The sequence below is a fragment of the Chlorocebus sabaeus genome, chromosome 16, assembly GCF_047675955.1.
Source record: "Chlorocebus sabaeus isolate Y175 chromosome 16, mChlSab1.0.hap1, whole genome shotgun sequence".
Taxonomy (NCBI): domain Eukaryota; kingdom Metazoa; phylum Chordata; class Mammalia; order Primates; family Cercopithecidae; genus Chlorocebus; species Chlorocebus sabaeus.
This window is the reverse complement of record NC_132919.1, coordinates 14,060,507-14,075,889: the sequence shown is the minus strand read 5'-3', so window position 1 is coordinate 14,075,889 and position 15,383 is coordinate 14,060,507. Positions and strand designations below refer to the sequence as shown.

The 15,383-nt window shown below is 46.6% G+C and overlaps 1 protein-coding gene across 2 annotated transcripts in view; it reads right to left on the bottom strand.

Annotated features, from left to right (window-relative positions):
* Positions 1-3,115: 3,115 nt before the first annotated feature.
* COX10 (cytochrome c oxidase assembly factor heme A:farnesyltransferase COX10) overlaps positions 3,116-15,383 on the bottom strand; it is a 141,532-nt gene continuing 129,264 nt past the window's right edge. Inside the window, exons 7-8 of one of the 2 annotated variants that reach the window (XM_008010429.3) lie at positions 5,487-5,931; positions 4,082-4,206 (exon numbers count right to left, since the gene is read on the bottom strand). In XM_008010429.3, the coding sequence (XP_008008620.1) occupies positions 5,528-5,931 (404 nt within the window). In that variant the 3' untranslated portion in view covers positions 4,082-4,206; positions 5,487-5,527. Of the gene's footprint in view, positions 5,932-15,383 lie in introns of both variants that reach the window. The other variant, XM_008010428.3, reaches the window with a different exon arrangement.

Genomic DNA, 15,383 nt, shown 5'->3' with positions numbered 1-15,383 from the left:
CCCCCTCATTTACGGTGACCTGGATGCATGACGCTGGTGCTCAGGAGGTGACGCCTGAGCTCCTATCTGGTGGAAGTGAGTTAAAGCAAAGCCTTTAGTGGCAGATGATGAGGGATGAAGATGGAGACAGACACTAGATTCTCTGCTAATGCATTTAAAAAGTAAAAATATTGGTCAAGAATCCAGCTTAATTTACTGGGCTGAAAACTCTTTGTTACTAAGTAGTTGTGGGGAAAAGAGAGATCAGACTGTTACTGTGTCTATATAGAAAGAAGTAGACAGAAGAGACTCCATTTTGTTCTGTATTTGAGATGCTGTTAATCTGTGACCCTACCCCCAACCTTGTCCTTGCAAGACACGTGTGCTGTGGTGACTCAAGGTTTAAAGGATTTTGGGCTGCGCAGGGTGTGCTTTGTTAAACAAGTGCCTGAAGGCAGTATGCTTGTGAAAAGTCATCACCATTCTCTTAATCTCAAGTACCCAGGGACACATACACTGCCAAAGGTCGCAGGGACCTCTGCCTAGGAAAGCTAGGTATTGTCCAAGGTTTCTCCCCATGTGATGGTCTGAAATATGGCCTCGTGGGAAGGGAAAGACCTGATCGTCCCCCAGCCTGACACCCGTGAAGGGTCTGTGCTGAGGAGGACTAGTATAAGAGGAAAGAAGGCCTCTTGGCAGTTGAGATAGAGAAAAGCATCTGTCTCCTGCCCGTCCCTGGGCAATGGAACATCTCGGTGTAAAACCCAATTGTATGTTCTGTTTACTGAGACCGGAGAAAACCACCTTAGGGCTAAAGGTGGGACTTTCTAGCGCAATGCTGCTCTTTATGCACTAAAAAGGTTTATGGAGATGTTTATATATGCATATCAAGGCACAGCACTTTTCCTTAAACTTATGTCACAGAGATCTTTATTCATATGTCTTACTGCTGACCTTCTCCCTACGATGATCCTATTATCCTGTCACTTCCCTTTTTCTTTGATGGTAAAGATAATGATCAATAAATACTGACGGTCCTCTGTATGCTGAACGCCGGTCCCCTGGGCCCACTTTTTCTTTCTCTATACTTTGTCTCTGTCTCATTTCTTTTCTCAAGTCTCTCGTTCCACCTAACGAGAAACACCCACAGGTGTGGAGGGGCAGGCCACTCCTTCAGTAGTTAAGTCAAGGTACCCCTGAAGATACAGAAAATGATGAAAATTGATGAATGAGTCAAACTGGGAAGAAAGAATCACTTGCCTTGGTTCGACTTTGGCAGTTTTCTTAACAAAGCAGGCAGAAGGGTGCACCTGTTCCAGATTCAGTCACAAGGGGCAGGCATGTACCAATCTCTTCCACCTTCAAGTGCTCCCACCACCTCCGCCTCCCACCATGCCATAAAAGGTACTCATTCATTCCTTTCATCATTGATGAAGCACCCATCACATGATCACTTATGGATTGTCTTCTGTTCTAGGTGCCTGTGGACACAGCAGTGAGAAACAGACATTTCTGCCCCACTGAGTTTACAGTTCAGGGGTGGTGGTCGGTAGTCAGTAACAAGTAAGTGAAATGTGTATGTCACATATTAATAGGTGCTATGGGAAATGAATATGTCAGGAATGGCCGTGGCAGGGTGGGGTGGAAGTTTGAAGTTAGAAAAGGCAATTCCAGAAACAAGTAGAGGCTGTGGGGTGGTGGCCTGGAGGCAGTGGAGTGCATTCTGGTTGGTGCAGCCTGGGGACAGAGTCCTGAAGTCACGAGTGGGAAGAGTGATTGCACCAGCCAGATAAGGACTATGTGGAAGCCATCTTTTCTCATGGAACCACATGTCTTCAATACTTTTCCAAATCCATTCATTCTTTATCCCAGGCTAACAGGCGGTTTCCCTCTGACCACAGGGACCTCATACAACCCAGATGGGGTTATTCTTTTATTTATTCAGGAAAAGGCATTTATTGAGCACCTACTCTGTGCTAAGCATTGCTCTAGAAGCTGGAGATAATGTGATGCAAAGATACAGTCCTTGCCTTCACGGAACTTATATTCCAGGGAAGACAGTCATTAAATAATGAGATATGTAAATAGACATAGAACATGAGGTAGTGTTAACTGAGGTCAGGAGTTCGAGACCAGCCTGACCAACATGGTGAAACCCCATCTCTACTAAAATACAAAATTACAGGCAAGATGGTGCCTGTAATCCCAGCTACTCGGAAGGCTGAGGCAGGAGAATCGCTTGAACCCAGGAGGCGAATGTTGAAGTAAGCCAAGATCGCATCATTGCACTCCAGCCTGGGCAATAGAATGAGACTCCATCTCAAAAAAAAAAAAAAAAGCAAAGCACAGCAAGGAGGTAATAAGCACTGGGGGTGGGGACAGGAGTGCTATTTGGTAAGGTGGCCAAAAAAGGCCTAAGGAGGTGCCATCTCAATGAAATGAGAGGACCCCACGCAGAGGGAACAGGAGTTATCAATATGAACACACCACAGCGGGTGTGCTTGAGTATTGAGGAAAAGCATAGAGATCTGTAGGCAGGACAGTAGGTGTAGCAAGAAGATATTTCCAAGATCAGAGAGGGGAGCAGGATCAGATGGCATGGGACCAGATGGCATGGGGCCAAGTAGGGAAGCAATGACAGGGTGGAGAATGGGAATAGCAGGATCTGCCTGGTAGCTTAGCGGGATCATGCTGGCTGCCGTGTGAAAAACAGACAGGGCTGGGGCAAAGAGGAAAATAAATTGCAGGCATGTCTTGCAGGCATGTGTCTCGGATGGACGGGTGGTTCAACCAACCTGGTGGTGGTAGAGGAGGTGAGCAGTGGTCAGACGGGATTTTCAGAGGGCTCAAGTTGGTGGCGTCATGCAAGCTGAAGTGTGAGGCATGAGGCATGATCAGAATGCAAGCACAGAGTTGTTCCACGCTGGTGGACACCTTGCCTCTCAGACGCTCTGTGACGTGCATGGTGGAGTCCAGCCACTGAGGGATGGACTCTGAATTAGTAAGTGAACATGAGAGCCTCTTTGATCCAGAGCATATCTTCACACCTTGCAGTTAGGAAATAGTGGCCAAAAGATGCTAAAAAGTGTAATCTGTCCAGCAGGTCAATTATGTTTGGGTTTCCAACAAACAAGAAGCAGGTATATTGCTTTATTTTTCTCCAGGCAGGCAGATATGTACAGCAGTTCTCCCTTATCCGTGGTTTCTCTTTCCACTGTTTCAGTTACCCATGGTCAACCAAGGTCCAAAAATAGTAAATAGAAAATTACAGAAATAAACATTCCATAAGTTTTAGATTGTGTGTTGTACTTAGTAGCGTGATGCAATCTAGCATCACCTGCTCGGGACCTGTATTCTCTCTTTGTCCAGCAGATCCATGCTGGATACCGTCCCACCCATGAGTCACTTAGCAGCCAACTCCGTTATCAAATCCGACTGTGGTGGCATTGAAGAGCTTGTGCTCAGTAACCTTTATTTTGCTTAATCATGGCTTCACAGTGCAAGAGTAGTGATGCTGGCAATCCAGAGATGTCAGAGGAGCCAGAAAGTGCTGCTCTTAAGTGAAAAGGTGAAAGTTCTCAACTTAATAAGGCACAGAAAGATAAATATTGCATGTTCATATGTACATGTGGAATCTGGAATAATCAGACTTGAAGAAGACAATAGAATGGTGATTAGAGAGGCCAGGAGTTGAACGAAACGGGGACAAGATGGTGAAAGGGTACAAAGTCAGTTTAGGACGATTATGTCTCCTCCCTTTGACATACATCACATGCTTGTATGAATGCAGTAAATAATGTATTATAATTTCAAAATTACTGAGTACATTAAACATGTTCTTACCACAAAAATAAGTGTCTGAGGTAATGAATACATTCATCAGCTTGATTTCATTATTCCAATTGTCTTCATAAATCATAACATCACTTTTTTACCTCATAAATATACACAACTACAATTTGTAAATTTACAAAACAAAAGCAACCTCCCCACGCGCCCTCTGCCAGCTCTTGAAGGCATGATCAAGTGTTGCCAGCTCTACCAGAAACGGTGTGAACTTGGCACAGGATGATTACTTCCAATGACGTCACACGCACTCCTGTTCTTGTATACCGTTTTATTGTGGAAGGAAAAGAGAATCCATGAATTGTACAAGCGTGAAGGCTGTAACAAGTTGTAGAGGCTTTTTCCGGACATTCCTATGCATTGTTCTCCACAGTAAACAACCTGGGGGCAGCCAAGAGGGAAGATTTCAGATAAGTGGAAAAAGTGATGGATGTCATCTACCTACAATTCCTTAAGACATTTTTGAGAGAACTCTGTTTAAATGCTGTTCAACTCTCCCACTCCGACCGATGAATCCCTACAGACCAGCAGTGCCCTGGGAGACTGAGTAATGAAAACATCCTGTCAAGCTTCAAGACCTTTGGGCAGATGGGACTCTGCAGACCCGTGGGAGTACAAAGGACCAAAGAGCTACAGGTAACCCTGTTTGGTACCTGAGGCCACACCTGGCCACAGGATAACTCGCAAAATTCCCAGAACCAGTCTTCTGGCTCTTAAAGCCACTGCACATGTGGAGGCCAACTTCTGAATTCAGGAGATATCAGGATGGACATGTATTTTTCACCCAAGGGACAGGAATGTGAGCTCTGTGGGCTGGTTAGCCCAGCACACCCTTATTCCTAACTTCCCTTCTCAATACAGCCTTGAAAAAGCTGTGCTGTGTAGCAGAGCAGTGGCGACCCACAGTAGTGACTACCGAGGTACAGTAATGGGGTGGGGACCAGAGGTATCTGGTTGGTATTAAGTCCAGGGCTACCCTTTCTGAAGGAAATACTTCCAATAGTGTATGTTAATGTGAACTATAAAGATGCCTGTGACTTCTTGGACTTCTGAAATGCTCATACGCAATGGGGGTGAAGGGAGGACAGGGGCTGGCAGTCCAGCTTGAGACTCCCTAGGCAAGCATGTGGAATCCCCAGTCCCAGCGCACAGCAGCCGGGTCCTAGCTATTGGCATTGTTAGAAGGACTATGGCTGAGAATGTGTAGGGTGGGGAAAATCAAAAATGCAGGCCCTGGCTCAGTCACCATGAAGGGGATGCCACGAGGCCCTGGAGGAACCTGAGCTCACAGAACTACAGACAGCAGATCATGAGGTTCATGCTGTCTGGCCACAAAGTGCCACTCCGCTGGGCAGGTGGAGTGTGTGTGTGGTGTGGGGGTAAGGAGGAAGCTGTGTATGTGTATACCCATGTGAGGAAGAAGAAACAGAATGGAGGGTGGGGATGGAGGAGAGATTATATATAAAGACCCTCAAAGGGAAAAATATTCCTTTTTTGTGTTCACTGACTGAGCTGATGCATTTATTATTTGGGGAACATTTTGAGTATTATTCTTAAAAAAAAACCGTCAAGTGATCACTGAGCACCAAATTCGTTTATAATCTTGTTTTAAACCCAGCATTTTCTCTTCTTGTGATCCAGAATTACCACAACATGCTCGCCTGGCAGCGGAGGGAAAGGAGCGGTGGGCGTCCCCATGCGCTCAGCTGGGAGGGGGCGCCGCGTCCCCGTCCCCGCGCGGCCTCTTGCAGGTGAGCATGAGCAGCAGCAGCAGCGGCAGGTGCCACAGGCTGCAGAAGAACAGTCTCCGCGAGCTCCTGCGGTCTGCGTCCACATAGAAGCGGAAGCCGAGGTAGGAGATGTACGCGTTGATGGGAAGGGACATGAAGGGGAAGGTCCACGTGGTGATGTCCAGGACAGGGGCTGCTGCGGACAGCACGAGCAGGGCCAGGCAGTGGCGCAGCGCCACGCGCCGGCACAGGCCCGGATGGGTGACCGACATCATGCAGTAGCCGCCCCGGGAGTAGTCTTCACGGAGGCCCCAGCTGAGGGCGTTGAAATGAGGAAACTGCCAGGAGTAGAGGATTCCTCCCAGGAGAAATGCACCTGTGTTGGGGTCAGGGCAGGAGAGGGAGACAGAGGCAGTCATCACCAGAGATTTCCAGAGAATGGTTTCCTCTCCTGGGAGAGCCTGCCTGGCACCTCACAAGCTCTGCCACCCTGTGCTCTCATCGATGCCTGCCTACATCACAGGGTGGCTGGGAGACAGGTGCCTACATCAGGCTGGTGGGGCAGCCGATGAGCTAAGATGCCTCCTTTCTCACCTGGGGGTGCCTGCGTGCCTGGGGGCAGGAGGCTGTGGGGTCCAGCTCAGACCCTGCTTCACAGGGACGCTGCCTGCGCTGCAGAACCCTTAGCATCGGTGGCTCCTGCCCACCTGGTGCTCCTCATGCCTTCCCACATTGTGGGGAGGAAAGAAGCCCCTACACATGGGCAAACACCGTAGGGAATTCAGTATCTACTTCGGTACCACCTCCGGGTGCAACCTCTGTGCTAGAGCGCTGAGCTCCATTTCCACCCGCTGGGACCTGGGTGTGTGGCTTCAGGCAGGTGGAAGCAGTGCTGTAACCTGGAGGATGCTGCGAGTCAGCTCCGCCTGTTCTGTGAACCCTGGCTCCCTTCCCAGGGCTGTTAGCGCTCCCGGCTCAGCACTGACACAGAGCTGGATGTACCTGCAGGCGGGTTTGTCACACCCTGGCTCTGATCTGTTTACCTGTTTCACCAGGGCTTCCAGGGCACATGCCTGCCACATTCCTCTCGCCATCCCCCAGAGCCTGGCACAATGGCACAAGCAGGAGGTGTGAAAAACCACATGTGCTAAATAAAATGAGTCATAAAGGCAAAACGGTCCCAGAGTACAATGATAACTCGTCCATGGCTTTGTAAGTTTTCAGCAAGGACATAATACCCTGAGCACCATTTTGCCCCTTTCTCTGGAACAGTCTCCCCAGCACCCACACGGGTGGAATGAAGGCTGCTGTCCGCTGAGCTCCTATTATATGACAGACCCTACTCTCATAGTTTGCCCCATTTAATCCTGACCATTGGATTTTGAGGTAGATTCATAATCTTCATTGAAAAAAAAAATCAGACAATGTCAAGTTCTCCAAAAAGAGGTGGAAGGGCAGTTCAAAACAAGGCTGCCTGATTTTTAGGCCAGGGTCCTTCTATGACATGCACGAAGCCACCTAAGGACAGGCAGCAGGGTGGGGGCTGGAAGGCAAGGGTTGGCTATTCCTGTGCAGGTGATTGAGTACTCACGCCAAAAATGCTCCCTGGGCGCCTATCATGGGGTAAGCACTGTGCTAGGTGCTGGGGATACCATGGCGAGCAACAATCTACACGTGCTCCTGCCTGCACTGAGCAGACCCTTCGCTCAAGGAGGCGGACATCAAGAGCCACACTAGTCACTCTAAAGTCACCACTCCAAATGTAGTGAGGAAAAGAGCATGGTGCAGTGAAGACACACAACAAGAGATGACTGAGTCTAGGGGACCAGAGGCGGCTTCTCTGAGGAAGGGATGTCTGAGCTGAGCTGGACAGAGTGGTGACCTTGTCAAGTCAGGGCTAGTGGAGGGGACAGTATTCATAAAGGCCTTGGGGCTATAAGGTTTGAGGTGTGGGTGGTGTAAAAAAAAAACATTAACATGTGTTAGGAGTCACAGAACTATATATGTTAAAAAAGTCAAGTTTACCGCATGAGGAAAAAAAGGAAGGTGGTGCGGCTTGGCTGGAGTGCTGAGAATGACAGGGAAAGTTCTTCAGGACAGGCTGGCTGGAGTGCGGTGGCATGGTCTCAGCTCACTGCAGCCTTGATCTCTTGGGCTCAGCCTCGTGAATAGCTGGCACGATAGGTGCACGCCACCAAACTCAGAAAACTTTTTAAAACAATTTTTTGTAGAGATGGGGTCTCACCATGTTGCCCAGGCTGGCCTTGAACTCCTGGCCCCAAGCAATCCTCCTGCCTCAGCCTCTCAAAGTACAGAGATTACAGGCATGAGCCACTGCACTCGGCCTTGACTTTGCTATTCTAAAAGCAACAGAAAGCCACGGAAGGATCTTAATGTATATAAGTGCTGAGCATGTGTGCCTGCGTGTATGTGTGTGTGCACCTATGTGTGTAGGGGGCGAGGGGAGAGGCATCAGTGCTAAGTGATCCTATTTGTGAAGGACACACTGGAGGGGCCTAAAGCAGGTATGGAAGGATCAATCAGGAGATGAGGAGTGAGGGGATGAAGGATGACAATAGTTAGGATCAGGATGGTGACAGTAGAGATGCCAAGAAGGTGAATTTGGAAGGAATTTGGGAGGCAAAGGGACAGGATGTGCATGCAGTGTAAGTAAGGAGGGGAAGAGACAGGGAGGAGGTATCAATAGCAAGTCCTGGGCTTATGGGTCCATGGAGACACCACTCATTGAGACAAGCAGGGAAGAAGAGGAGAGGAGGTCGTGTGACCTTGGGTGTGTTCAGTCTGAGATGCCTTTGGGATATCTAAGGAGAAAGTCACAAAGAGGGTCTGGCAGCCAGAGTGTGGGTATGGTGTCTGATAAGCAACTGTGAGCGTCTTTTCCTGAGTAATCCAGGCAGACATTTATGTATCTGCATTTCCTACCTGAGGTGAACTTCTTACGGTATGTTCACTTACCTGTGAATCTCCAGGCACTAGAACATAGAAAGTAAGTAATAATATTGTTGTAAAGTGCGCCCAAACTCATCATGGGAGCCAATGTGGAAAAAAAGTGGATTTACTCTAAGTTATCCCCAAGATCACTGTTTCCCAACACTGGCTTGGGAACCAGTCAGGTGAACTGTAGGATTCTGTCTACCTTCTCCTTCCCCTCCTTTGGAACCGCCTTCCCATGGGGTCCCTGGCAGAGAATTGAGAGTTCACCAACCCACTGTGTCATCTACCCTAGAAAGCGGCATCCTGCCCAGAGGGAGAAGAGGTTGAGGATTTGTAACCACAGTCCTATTTCAGGTAATGAGGATCTTTTAAGCCTCTGGTCTGTGGGAATGTTCAGAAAAAGGGAGCTGGGGGCTATTGCTAGGCAGAACTCACCAGGAGACAGAGCACTTTACATAATGCAGAATACTTCAGAAAATAAGTCTGAGGCTATAAGCCACTGAGGGGCCCCTGTTTGTGCAAATGCCAATGAGCATGAGAAGGAACCAGCTCCTCCTTTAATTTCTGATCTGTATTTCTCAACAGCGGAGAATGCGGAGTGACACTAGGGGCAGGCTTTGCAAGTCATCTAAAAGAAAGGAGGAGGATTTTTAATGCACATTGTTCTGGACAGAAACGTAATCATTTCTGAGTTACGTTTATCAGGCAGGGCAGTTGTAGCTTACCAAGTGGAATTTGTGTGGGTACAGATGATTTAAGAGGGATGAGGGCTTCCTTTTATATCCATGAATAGTTTTCTGTGGCTTCCATAAGTCAGTCAACCCCTTTTCAGTCTTCCAGTATGGGAGGAAATATAACAAAGACCTGATTTTAGGGTCCCTATTTTAGTAGGGTTACTGTCAAATCCCCCAAATTCATTTTTAACCTTAAATTTTATATATATATATATGTATATATAGTTGAGTGTGTTTGCATGAACTAAGAGATATATATATATAAAATTTAATTTTAACGCTGATAATAGGAGCAGCTACTATTTATTGAATCCATTAACCTGGTAAACAGTTGACAGGTGTCTCACACGTAGGCACAATTCCGGGTGCTAGAAAGGCAGTGGCAATCAAGACAAAGTCCTGCTTAAAGTCTAGAGGGAGATGGACATAAACATAAGTAACAGTGCTGATCGCTATTTTGAGACTAGTCTCAAAACAGGTTAATGCTATGGGGGTGACTTGAGACTGAGTGCTCGGGGAAAGCCTTTCCATAGGTGATATTTAAGCTATGACTCAACTAATGGCAAGCAGAACTCTATCAGATGCTGGGAAAGGTCCCAGTAGGCCTCTGGAACAGCATGGAGGCTGGAATGAGGAAGGGAGAGTTACAAGAAGGGGCTGGGAAGGCATCTGGAAATCAAGGTAAAGAGTGGGGTCTTCCCCCAGCGCAGGGGGAGAACAGGCTAGGGGTCGAGAGACAGAGGGGATGGCAGAGGGCGTTATTCAGGTGGGGAACCCTAGGACAGACACTGGTGAGTGTGCTCATGGTAGAGACACAACCAGTTTTATTTTTGACTATTTTAACTTTGAGATACATAATAGACATCTCAGTTGAAATGCCTGTGGCTGTCATGTGCCAGGCAGTTACACATATGCTTTCTAATCTTTACAACAACCCCGCCTATAGGTATCATTATCATCATCTTATAGATGAGAAAGATTAATTTGCCTGATGATATTCAGCACTACTGGCACAAGATATTAGCACCTTCTGTTAGAATGTGATTGGTTATCTGGGGCAACATAGCAAGACCCCATCTCTAAAAAAAAAAAAAAAATTAGGCAAGGGGCCACATGCCTATAGTCCGACCTACTTGGGAGTCTGAAGAGGGAGGATTGCTTGAGCCTGGGAGTTCTACGCTGCAGTGAACTATGACTGCACCACTGTACTCCAGCCTGGGTGACAGAGCAAGACACCAATTCTTAAAAAAAAAAAAAAGAAAGTTGTTGCCACACAGAGACTCAAATTAGTGACATTCCCACATCAATGGACTGTTGGATGCTGTGGGTAGAGGAAGGCTTGCTGAAAGAAAAAGTTGCAGAAGCATTTTCTAGTACCTTAAAAAAGAGAGAGAGAGATGTGTTTTAACAACAAAACCATCAACCAGATGGCGTTCACTTGGCAGTGAGTACTGCTAGGGAATTCAAAAGGACAGAGGAAAGGTTGGAATGCTCAGGTGCAACGGATGGAGTACACAGGGTGACGCAAGTAGACTTCTTCATATTCTGATGGAAAATAAAGTGACCTCTGGATTTTAAAGTGACTGGTAAGAGGAAGCGTTGTTAGAGTCTTGGGGTGCAGGGTCATGCTGAGACTTTGAACACGATGTACAGAGAAGCCCAGCCCCAGCTCACAAGCTGTCTCAGATTCAAAGAGTTTGCAGTTATGACAGCCACAAGCACAGGGGGAAGTGTCTTTCAAGAAAAACAACATCAGTGATAACTTAGAAATGGGGGGAGGGATTGGATCATTCAGGGCTCAGTGTCTGCTTTGCTCTAGAAATGGCTCAGAAGGAGCAACCTCAGCTGGAAAATGGCTAAAACACCAGCTCCAAATGTGGGATTTTCCTTGTCTTTCTCAAAAGCCCTCCTTTTCTTGTGTGTGTCAACCGAAGTATTTTGTTTTGCTCAATACACTTTTTCAGTAATGCTTCTGCTTAAAATAAACATAATTAAAGAAATCATTTTCCTGAGAGGAGCATGCTGCTTTCTGTAAGAGGAAATTGGGTGTGGGTTTGGCTCATGTCACAAATGAAGGAGGTTTGGAAATCACAGCCTAGCCTTAATGGATTGTAATCAGAAAACCACCACCCACACACAGCTTTACTTGATATGCTTCAACTGCCTCTCCTCCTATAAAAGATGAAAACTAATTACTCTCTTCATCAAGATAAGGTGAACTAGAACAGGAAGACTTGAATTAGTGCCGGGGCTGTGGTGGGACCCACCTTCCTTGTGGAGTAAACATAAAGCACTCAGTGGACTAATTCAAAGACCTCACCTTCCTTCAAGATAAGTATTCCACTCATCTCCTCTGCCTCAAGCTCCTAAAGCACTCTATTTTTATTGGGTCTGTCATCTATGACAACGAATCTGGACTGTGTGCCCCTAGATATAGGACAGTCTGTTTTCAAAGTCCTTTGCTGGTGTCTGGCCAGGGAGAAAGACAACACAAAGGGATTATAGTCCATGGTGAATGTTACTTAGTGCAAGGCAGGAGAACACTTAATTCAGCCTTGAGAGGTCAGGGAAGGCTTCCTGGAAGAATTTGTAAACTGAGATCTAAAATTGGTCTCTGAGTTTCAATCCATTCACACAAACCATGTGTTTTTGACTTCTTTTAACCGTATCTTCCCATTTTCCTGCCGAACCCTGCACAATCTCTGTACATATTTGGTTTAATCACATTGGAAAGAAACGTCCACTTCTTTTCTGTTCATCGATTACTTGCTAGTCTATGAACATAGAAAATTCTGAAAATCTAGGTGGCATATCTGTAGACATGGCTCTCCAGAGCACGGCAGCTTCCTGACAACATGGGGCCGAAATCCCACTGCAGAGGCAACTCCACAGAATGTCCAGGTGTGGCAGGGCATCATTACTTCCTTCCTTACTCAGAAAATGGAGAAGGGCACATGTGCAGTACTGTGTGTGAGAACAGCTGGAGGAAACCCTCATCCAGTGGCACCTGGCTCTGATTAGAGGGCTGTATTAGGTGGGGCAAGGTTCATTAATGTCTTCCTGATGACTCGTTGAAAATGTATGTATTTTTACATTCTCTTGAAACTTCTATCAAATATCCTACGACATACAGACGGGAGGAGAATCGCAATTATTTCCACCTCTGTCCATTGTTCAGAAATGCTCTTGTCCACGGCACACCTCCATCACTTTGCTAACAAAACTAAGGCAATTCCAGCTAAATGGTATCTGAATGGAATGGAGACAAAAATCCTCAAGCTGGAGCTGACTCTGTCAGGAAATTCCCTGTGGAATGGAGTTCATCGGTTTCGGCTTGCTTTCTCTGACTGCCCAGTGGGCACCTTCCCACCCCAGCCCCCAAACCCATTGTCACTCACCATCCACGCATGGCCTTGCAAAGGATAAAGAGCCCTAGCTCCAGTGAACCTTGGTGCTGGGTTTGGGAGGTCTTCCCTCGCCAGTACAATAGGCTCCTCTCTGATGGGGCCCACGGTAGCGCGTCTGCTCCATGGCCGGCTCTATTTGTGCTTTCAGGGTTATGTGGTTATGTAGACTGGGGGCTAGCTGGGGAAGCAAAGCCAAACCCAGAGCTTCATGGTCACAGATTTCAAAGCCTTTCTTTTGAGGGGCAACACAAAGGAGCTTGTGAAACAGATCAGCCTCAACAGTGCAATAGACTTCTATGGTGCTGCAGATAAAGGGAAGAGGATGTGGGGCCAGTTTATCAACTGCACAGGCGACAAAAGGGAAGATTAAAAGTCCCCTGAAAATAGGAAATAGAGTGGGCAATAACTGCTTGCCCTTGAAGAATTCTTTGCTAGTAGCTTAGGAATAATGGAGAGGCTCAGGGGGCGGGAGGGAGCTGGATTCCCTCCTCTCCCTCACCTCATTGTGTGCTGCCGCCCTCCAGGCAGAGTCATGGGGAGGTTTCACTTAGAGAGGAAGATGGGAGTAAAGGAAGCAAAAAGCTCTGACTCTGAAAACAGTGCTCCCCTTTTTCTCTTCTTGCCATTTCCTTGGAAGGACATGTCAAGCACCTGTGAATCTTCTCTGAAATTCAAATGCTTCCTACTCCCTTAGCTCATGTTGGAAGGTCTTTCCATCCTTATCACTTAAATATTAATTCATTGAAGAATACTAGTTACATGTGCATTCTGCTCCAGGCACACGTCAACCAGAGGCTGGCCTACCACACCGTCATCTATCATTCATTCAGGAAGGCACTGGCCCAGCTCCCTCAAAGCTTGTGATCAATTATGGTCAACACAGCACAACTGACAAGACCTCAGCGCCCTTGGTACCAGTTTGCCTCCAATTATACCACCAATATGGGGGCTTGCAACATAATTTCTAGCATGTTCTTTCATAGTTCTCTCTTTTTTTTTTGGTCTTTCAAGAGAATATAGTGTTCTAAATATTGTTTCTTTGCTAATGTTCCCATGAAAATGTTCCTTATTTTGTCTTTAAAAACATCATTTAGCTTAATCTGGAACTCCAAGGCTACTATAACTTAATCTGGAGTGCTAAGGCTAGTTATGGTAAAATCTTATACAAAGTGAACACAGACACAGATACTCATTTACAAGCTTGGTTTCAAACTGAGGCAGTATTATAAAGGAAATCGTTAAGTGCGTGGGTTAAACAGTACCTGGTACTTAGTAAGCCTTCCATAAATATTTGTTGAATGAGTGAGTGAATAAATTCACTCTGACTCTACTTTCTCATCCAGGAATAAGAGAGGTAAATAAAGTGAAACAGCGCTGAACATTTTGTAGTTTACCAGCTGAGGGTAAAAATCTCATTCTCTTTTTGTTACTAAAACCATCCATCTGCCCAATGTCACTTCCTGATAAGAGCCCATTTCTAAGTCCTCATTTGTAACTAAATGTTGGGTGACATAATTAATGCTTAACACACATTTGAATTACAAGCCACAGGCAACTGCAAATCCACTCTACAAGATGGTCATTACGGAGGCCCAATCCATACACTCCCAAAACATGGGATTTATTCAAATTTAGGAAAATGAGGCAAAAGAATCTGAACCTTTCTAAGATACGGGAGTGATGAAAAGAGGGGGCCTTGGCAAGAAGGAGGGGGAGGGGATTTAACTTAAAGCCTCTGAGATACACTAATAGTCTCTGGAGATAAACACTGCTGAGAGGCCTAATGCGTGTGGCTCCAGGCCTGCTTGCAGCTGGAATGTCGGCTGGGCACTTATCTGCAGTCCCCTCCCTCTGCTACCTCCTCAGAGTGGACTCCTTCACCGGGGCTCCAGCAGGTCACTTCTGTCATTGCCATTCCCTGTGTGCAGAATCAAACCAAGTACTGCAGTTCCTGTGACAACAAGCTGGCTAGACCAGGGGTCAGAAAGCAACCCTCTCATTCTGCCTTTCCTGAATTTTAGCTAGGAAGCATTTTTAATGTTTTCTGCTGTTAGCAGAATACTGAAAAAGAATTAAGACAAGGTAATAAGGCAGGTGAGAGGAAAAGGCCTAACTCTGAGGCTCAGAGGAAAATGGACACAAGTAAAATCCCATTGTAATGATTACCTTTATAGACAGAAGGGCTTTGTAAAATGAAGTTATTTCCTGTGCACAGAAGCAGCGGGACTGCAGAGACCTGATTTCCCTGACAGAATGACCACAAGGAGCGTTCTCTGGGCTGGACCCGTGCTTTGCAGCACAGCACTCTCTGTAGCAAGCACTGGACTGAAAGCTGTTGGCACTGTGATGGGGAGAAAAGCTGAGCTGCTTACAGTTCATTGTGCAGTTATAAAATAGCAAACATTAAGAACAATTCACGTTTGCTTAGCTTTTACAATGGCTGTCTGCTCATCTGTGTCATTTTCTTCACCCCGCCATCTTACCTCACTCACCCCATGCTGGATTCCCGAAGCAGGCAGGTCAAACACCTGCAGGGGACCCACACCTCTCACCGGGCATCTAGAACAATTAGAAGTTCTTTTACACTGTCTGATTTTTTAAAAACTCAAAGTAGTTGTGGGGGAAAAAAATAAATCAGAATCCCACGGAACATCCTTAGAGTTATTTTATATTTTATGTCTTTGCAGGAAGAGAGATGGCATCACAATCTCTTCGGTGCTCAAGGCCCCTTG